Below are 8,140 nucleotides of genomic sequence, written 5' to 3'. Positions count from 1 at the left end.
TCATCTAAGCTGCCCACTGCCGGCCTCCCCCAGCCCTGGCACATAGCTCAGACCACGTGGCGTTAGCTTCGAGCAAGCATCCAGGTTGATGGAACCTGCTCCCCTGTCTAGATTCTCATCTGAGGACGCTGGTGGCTCCCAGGGCAGGGCCGGGCCTGACACACCTCACCAGGAAGTCGGGTGGTGGGGGAGGTTGGGCTATGTAGCCACCACCTCTCTCGCTTGCCCAAGTCCGAGCTAAAGTGTCTGCAAGACAGCCAGGCTCTCCAGCTCGCAGGGAGGTGGCCGTCTCCAGAGATAACACTGGCCACTGCCCGAGCACCAAAGCCATTCAAGTGAAGCACAGGGTTTAAGAACACGAGACACATTTTGACCCCATGGTTTGTCTTTATGTTAACAAAAGAAGAAGTTCACACTAAAGTCAGTGAACTTTTGTCAAGAACATACAGCAATTTATTAACTCCTTGAGAAGGTTTTCTATGACAGCTAAACTGTTTCCTTTTTCATTTTTATTTTCTTGAAGTTGTATATACCAATTTGGATCAATTCTTTTCCTTATGGATTTTTATAACAATGCATGGGTCAGTTTCTTATTTGTATCCTTTTTTTTTTTTTTTAACCAATTGTAGCTTTGGACATTTTGCCCTACCTCCCTTCGTAAACTTTGCTTTTTCTGGAGGTCATTTTTCAATAAAGGGAAATTAACTTTTAGTCAGCAGCAAAATATCCTCAGGGTCAAAAGGCCTTGCTGAGCAACTTTACAGACTCCTATAATCCTCCATGGCCACCCCCAGATCCCTCAATCACCCATTAGGCACCCATGGGGAACCCAGAGTTGACAGCTAAGGGGAAGTACCAGGGCGATCTGCACTGGCGTTTTACGATAAAGAGATCTGGTCTGCTCTGCCAGCTGTCTAGGTCTCAGGACAGGAAAGCAACACATGGGGCTGGGGAGAGGGACACCCGACACCCTGGCTCCTCCGGGCTATTACCTCCAGAAGGCCTCGCTTCAGCAGGAACATCTGGTCTGCATAGGAGGTGGTCCCTCGGAGGAAACTCTCCACAGCCCGGGCTTGCCAAAACCTGCGACCCAAATGTTGACCCCTGGCCCAGGTGGCTAAGGCTGCCCTCTTCTGGCCCATGTTCTATTCACCAAGGGGCTGGGAGATGTCTGTTGCCTTTTCATTTATCCAACAGACATTTACTGAACGTCTATCTACTAGGCATCGGGCCTCACACTAGGCATTGGGGACACATCAAGGTCCCCATCTTCAGGGATCTGACAGCTCAGGGGGGAACAGTCCTCCATGTGGTTCGTCTGGAAGGAGCTGTGTCTTGGAGAAGGCAGCATCTAGGATCAAAGGGCTGGCCCTGTGAATCACGTGTGAAAACACACTCTAGCCTCTACCCCTTCAGAGGAACAGGAGGAAATGGAAGCGAGGGGCCGGGAATGCATAAGGGAACCTGACAGATGTGTGGACAGACCACTGAGCTCACTTCTGACGGGCTGTCCTAGAGAAGAGGTGGCTGATGTTGACTGAGTGGCCCCGGAGGGCAGAGCTGGGATCCATAAAGGGACGTCAGGACAAAGCAGGCTGAGTTGACAAGGGACCCTTGGGGATGGAGCCTATTGACAGCTCACACCCTCCCTCACCTGCTACTGCTGTCTGCAGCCTTTAAGACTCAACTTAGATGAGTCTAAGGAACTGAGGTGCCCTCCCTGTCCGCACCCACCCCACCAGCCTTTCCTTTGCTCCCACGGCTCCTGGGGCAGGTCCTGGCTCCGAGCCTTTCCACACTGCAACCCCCACACAGGTTTCTTTTCATGCTTATTTCTCACAACCCAGGCAACTCCATGTGGGCAGGGACTGTAGCTCCCATTTCTCCCCGACCTGTCCAGCACCAGCACAGAACAGGTGCTTGGTGAATGCTTGGTCAATTCTTGAAACACACTGGTGGCACGCAGCAGAAGCTAGTGAGTACGTGCTGAGTCAACACAAGGGAGATGGCAAACTCCCTCTCCCTGACAGTAACCAGATGTCCAGGGTAGAAGCTGGTGACTAAAGAAGGTAATTCTAACAACTTAAGAAACACTTGGCTCCTGGGCCCTCAGGAGTGGCAGGTGCGTGTCCCAGATCTACCTGAAAGATGACTCAGCTGGCTCCTTCTTCATGACCTGCAGCAGACGAGTTAATAAGCCCCTCTTCCCATCACACACCAAACTCCTGAAATAAAATAAGATAGGAACATATTGGGGGCAGATCTGAGAGGCTGACAGGCCACATTTCACTTGGCCGAAGGACTGTGTCTTGGGGCCCTGGGGTTGGCTGTCTCTGCTGGGTTAGGTGGGTAAAAAAAACATGGTGACATTTCCAAACCTACAGGATGTCCTCCTGCCCTACCTGGGTCCAGAGCACCCTAAGGACTCCTGCAGTCTCACAACTGAATAGCCAAATGTATTCTCACTACATCTCAGGGCAGCTTTCCCTGCCCAAACTCACTGACAAGTGATCAGAGGCCAAAAACACAACCAGAGTCACACAGGGCTCAGAACTGCTGGAGAGAGGGCTGCTTACAACAAAAGTGGGTTTGAAATACCATGACAGAGTCTAGCAGTTGGGGCAAAGTCGGTGCCAACAGGGTGAGGCAGGGAGTACCCTGGGCCCCAGGTTCAGCTCCAGCTGGCCTTGGACAAGTACCTGAGGTTCTGGGCCTCCACTTCCTGGTCTAGGAAGCAAAGACAGTAAGTGAGGAAACAACTCAGGTTGCATTATCGGGGAGAGAGGGCCAAGCAGGCAGGTCCTAGGTCTAGGTCCTTAAACTCCCCCTTCAAATAGAGCAGCTCTACTATTCACCCACTACAGGTGTTAGGGTGGGACTATATTCAGTTTCATTTGAACAAAGATTTCTGCTACTTTAAAAGTAAAAACAAACAAACAAACAAACAAAAAAGGCTGGAGAATGACAACTCCTGTTGCTAGATACAGTCCTCCCTGCCCTGACCCCTGTGAGCCTGTGACTTCCCTGCTCTGCTCTAGAAAGTGAGGCAAGTATAACCCAGCTAATGGGACTTGGCAGAGGGCAGGATAGGAGCATGTCAATGAAGCTGAGTGACAAGGGAGAGAGCAGAGTATATATGACCTGTGGTAGGTGACCTCTCCGAGCCCCTGCTCCCCAGTCTGTAAAGTGGAGGTGACGATGGCACTTCCCTCCAAGGACTGCTGTGGGGCTCCAATGAGATAATGCAGGTGATGGGAGGACAGTGCCTGGCACACAGGAGCCCTCAAGACCCTGTAGCTACATGTGAGTGAGAAAGGACAAGCACACACACCTGTGTGCACCCATCTGGGAGCCCTGGGACACAGAGGAAACCAGGGTGGGCTGTGGGTCACAGATGCACCCCAGCCATGCTGACCTGTCAGTGTTGAGGACGGCTTCCACCTCGGGGATGTTGGCCTTGAGAGAGATGGCGCTGAGTTCATTCAGCTCTTGGTTGTTGAGCAGTAGATACTTGTTCCTGAAATAAATGCGTTGGAGGCGGTAAAGGACAGGAACTGTGGCTGCCGCAGCAACACTGGGTTAGTCTTCTGCCCGTCTGCTGTGGAGGGAATCCGAGAAGCCCCCGGGTACCCGCCCCCAACGCCACTTACCCCGAGCCAGCATTCTGCGGCAGGGCACGCAGCCCACTGCTCTCAGGCTGTGGGAGTCTCCCTGGCCCCAATGCCCACCCTCTGCCTGCCACGTCCACTAATGAGGCCCCTTTCCTTAGCAGCTCTAGGCCTTTCTTTTGCCACTGAACATTTCTATTTAATTTCTCAAAGGCACTTCCAACTCAAGTGATGTCCAAATCAAACTCATCATTTTATTCCTCAAGACTGGACTGGCCCTGTTGCAGCATTCCCACCAGGAGGCCTGAGTCGGCTGTGACACTCCCTCCCTCCTTTCCCTTTCACATCCAGGCCTCTCGTCACCCAAGTCATGTGGACAGAACCAACTTCCTAAACGGTCTCCCCATAGGAGTCAATCCCACACACAGCACCCAGAATGATCTTCAGATAACTGGAATCTGATCATGTAACTCCCATGAAAAATGCTCCCACATTTTTGCACTGCTTTAGAATATATAAAATCCAAGCCTGTGAACACGACCCATCAGATTTAAGAGTCTGATGAAAGCTAGGGGCTCAATTCTTCAGGAAAAAAAGGACACATCCAGAACATATTGGTGCCCTTTTTCAGGGCTGACATACTTGCTGGAGCTTAAGGACTTTAGACAGAAAACCTCTCAAAGAGGATGATCAACACGATCCAGACAAAAGCTACAAAGTGAAGGCCCCTGAGGTCACATGTGTCCTCAGGCATGTCCTATTAGCTTATACAATATTTCAAAAGAATATAAACCAGAACTTAAAAATCAGGACTTTTCACATAAATCTTAATTTCTGGCTTTCCTTGGGGGAAAAACTCAGAAGCTATGCAACACTGGGCCTTGTTTCCTGTACACCAACAGCTGATAAGAGCTGAGCAGTGGCTGCCTATGTGTTCCAGCTCACCAAGCTCTCACCAACGCCAAGGTCAGCTGCCATTTACCCCTCCCCTTCACTTTCCTTATAGCAGAGAATCATTCTCCAATACATTCTCCACCAAAGGTTGGACAGTAAAAATAAGAGGGCAGTGTGTTTCAAGGAAAACGGGGGAGAGTACATCTCCTTGTACAGGTGAAGAATATTCCATCTGCTCAACACACCAATACTCAGCCCACTTTGGCCATCTGAGGTTCCTGCTGGCCCCTGCAAACAGCCAAGCTCCTGGCTCAGAGGGACAGACGGCTGAGAGCTGTATTGACCCCAAGGGTAATAATGGGCCAGCAACTTCCGCACTCACTTCCAAGGTGCCTGTGGGGCAAGGGAAAACTCAGTATGGGACCTGGCATAAAGGAAGGGGAAGGGCTGCACAAATGGCACCGCTGATCACGGAAGTGCAGCCCCATGCGGTTGTCCTGAGGTGAGAGTGGCTCTCACGGCGCCCAGGTCCCCCTGAGCCGAGGTCAGAGATGAGACAAAGGGAGAAGAAAAGACAGCAAAACAACTCTCCTCCCAGGGACAGCTCGTACTTACTCATGGTGGTCGCTGAAACTCTGGAGAAGCCTCAAAAACTGAATCTTCAAGGTGATGTCCTAAAATACATGTGCATCCTCGATGTTAAAACCACAGTCACAATGTTCCAAAAGAAAACAAAAGGCCCTGGTGACAGCCTGGATGTCACTCTGCTTCTCTGAGCCCCTGTCCTTGCACACAGTGAGGACTTTTTTTTAGTCAGAAAAACCTTTGTCCACATCTGGCCAACAGCAGATTAAGCTAATGTAGACCCTTCCTATTAAAAACACCCCAACAGGGCTTCCCTGGTGGCGCAGTGGTTGAGAGTCCACCTGCTGATGCAGGGGACACGGGTTCGTGCCCCGGTCTGGGAAGATCCCACATGCCATGGAGCAGCTGGGCCCGTGAGCCATGGCCGCTGAGCCTGTGCGTCCGGAGCCTGTGCTCTGCAATGGGAGAGGCCACAACAGTGAGAGGCCCGCGTACCGCAAACAAAACAAAACAAAACAAAAAAACACCCCAACATACTGGATAAAAAAATAACTGAAATTGGGCTTCCCTGGTGGCACAGTGGTTGGGAATCCACCTGACAATGCAGGGGACATGGGTTCGAGCCCTGGTCCAGGAGGATCCCACAAGCTGCGAGGCAACCGGGCCCACGCACCACAGCTACTGAGCCTGCGCTCTAGAGCCCGTGAGCCACAACTGCTGAAGCCCGTGCACCTAGAGCCCGTGCTCCACAACGGGGGAGGTCACCACAGTGAGAGGCCCGCGCACCGCAGGCCCCCGCTCGCCGTGACTAGAGAAAGGCCCGCGGGCAGCAATGAAGACCCAGTGCAGCCAAAAATAAAATAAATTAATTTTTTTTAAAGTCTTAAAAAAATGAAATTATTTTAAATGTGAAATTATTTACTGATAATTTTAAAAAATTACTGAAATTATTTTAAATGTGAGGCTAAGTTCATAGGAAGAAAGTTCCACTAGAATCAGAAATGAAAAGGACCGAGTTCAGAGCAGTGAGCATAAGAACTGATGGCTGGCAACTGTGGGCGGGTGGAGAAGTGGAAATGAGACTTATTCGGGCCAGGGCTTGGGTTTCAGTGCTCTCCAGGGACCAGACAGAACCTTGGGCCCATGGAAAGCCTGCAGAATGTATATATTTGGTGAAAAAAGGGTTAGAAAAACCTCACGTACCAGCCCAGGGAGCTGGCAAAGAAGCCTGTCTCTGCCAGGGTGCTGCTGGTGGTAGAGGGGAGCCACCAGGTCCCCAGGAGGACCCTGGGCTCATACTACCAGAGTGGGAGGGCAGACACTCAAAATGAAACCTTGCCCTGGGATGCTGTGCCCCCTGAAGTACCTGGCACACAAAAGCCAAATGTTCTATAGGACTACTTCCAGGGCCCAGGGTACACAGGTACTCACAGGGAAAACAAGCTCCCCCTCCCCCGAAGGTGAACTTCTACAAACAGTACAGAACACAAGGCAACACTCCTCCCCGAGGTGAGTCTGAAGACTCAGACACAAGTAGCACCCCATGAGCAATCCAAAAAAGACCATAAAAAAGTATGTTATGAATAATTAAAGAGGTAAAATTAAAGACAGAAAATGCAACAGAAAAACAAAATATTAACATAATGAATAAAAGACCACGTAGCTTTTGACAAAGATCCAGACAAAATGTCTAGAAATGCAGAATATATTCACTTGAAATTAACTCAAATGGATGTAAATCTGGCAAAGCCAAGGAGAAAAACAGTAAACTGGAAGATACAGCACTGAGGAAAGTCCCCAGAATGTAGCTTAGAGACCAGGGAGGACCCATGTCACTGGGCCTGGTGGCCGTGTGGCACTTTCCCCCTCATGCTGATAGCCGATGATCTTTCTTTTGCAAGAAACAGAGGCTCAGAGATTCAGTGACTTGTTCAAGCTATCCCAAAAAGCTGAGTGGCACACAGGGCTCCTGACTCCCGGTTCAGTGCTCTCTAGGGCACCGTGAGAAAGACCAAGCAAAGGTGGGCCCTTGACCCTTAAAAAAAGAGAAAACCTCCTAAAGCCCTTTTTGGAGGCAGACCACTGGCGTGGTTCTGGAAGGCAAACCTACTATCAGTGGATGTAAATTACAATGGGATAGAGAACAGAATGAGGAAAAACTTGCTGTTCTGTAGTAGAGAAGGTGGCTCTCTGGAGGAAAGTGAGTGTCCTGCCCAGAGGTGAACAAGGGAAGGCTGGCTGGAGGGCCTCAAAAGGGATTTCTGGATAGGTGAAGGGTGGGGGTCAGATCCTTCCCCAAGGTGGCTTCCAATTATGGGGTTACACAGGCTATGACTTTCAGTTTCTGCTCTACACTCAAAAAATGAGATTTCAAAGGGCCAACAGCAGTTCTTGAAACAATTACTTCTGGCAAGTAAAGCCCATCTGTCACCAGGGTCCCTGCTCACCGGGCTACAGTCACAGTTCTGGTTGTGACCGTGGAGGACAAGGGCAGATGCTGAATGCTTCCTCCAAATCAGTTTGTCAAACAAATTATTCAGCCCGGGGATCAGCTTGAACTCCGCAATCATTCTGTGAACCTGGATGGGGCAGGAAGGCAAAAGCATTAAGACAAATGTGCTGTGAAGGTCTATCAAAGCCTGGGCAGGTAGGTACCATGAGGCTTCAGGACGAAGAAAGCATTGCTGAGGTTTAAAGAAAACAGCCACACTTACTCTACCCTCACCACCACTCCCACTATGCACAAACATACTTTTAAACTCTCTAGAAGGAGACATTAATTAATAACTGGTAAAATCAGATGCTTCACGGGAGAACCCTGAATGTTCAGGATCAGAGGGGAGAAAGGCTTCACTTATACTCATTTACACCTTTTAATACAGAACTATGTGAGCTACTGATCTATTAAAATAATTTTTTACATAACATAAGACAAAATTATTACTACTTTACAGGGCTGTTGTAAGGATAAAGTCAGAAAACATATGTCTAGTGCAGAGCACAGCACCAGTACTTACTAATTCCCATTTTACAGAGGAAAGGAAAGTTTAGCA

The 8,140-nt window shown here is 49.8% G+C and overlaps 1 protein-coding gene across 4 annotated transcripts in view; it reads right to left on the bottom strand.

The window, feature by feature from the left end:
* Positions 1 to 8,140, bottom strand: part of TRPC4AP (transient receptor potential cation channel subfamily C member 4 associated protein) — an 88,567-nt gene that overhangs the window by 4,020 nt on the left and 76,407 nt on the right. For all 4 annotated transcript variants that reach the window (XM_067012110.1, XM_067012111.1, XM_059038007.2 and 1 more), the window contains exons 10-14: positions 7,535 to 7,666; positions 5,118 to 5,176; positions 3,416 to 3,517; positions 2,142 to 2,225; positions 993 to 1,083 (exon numbers count right to left, since the gene is read on the bottom strand). In XM_067012110.1, the coding sequence (XP_066868211.1) occupies positions 993 to 1,083; positions 2,142 to 2,225; positions 3,416 to 3,517; positions 5,118 to 5,176; positions 7,535 to 7,666 (468 nt within the window). The remainder of the gene's footprint in view (positions 1 to 992; positions 1,084 to 2,141; positions 2,226 to 3,415; positions 3,518 to 5,117; positions 5,177 to 7,534; positions 7,667 to 8,140) is intronic.

The sequence above is a fragment of the Kogia breviceps genome, chromosome 14 (assembly GCF_026419965.1).
Source record: "Kogia breviceps isolate mKogBre1 chromosome 14, mKogBre1 haplotype 1, whole genome shotgun sequence".
Lineage (NCBI taxonomy): Eukaryota > Metazoa > Chordata > Mammalia > Artiodactyla > Physeteridae > Kogia > Kogia breviceps.
The sequence above is the reverse complement of the archived record's forward strand: the minus strand, read 5'-3'. Positions and strand labels throughout refer to the sequence as shown.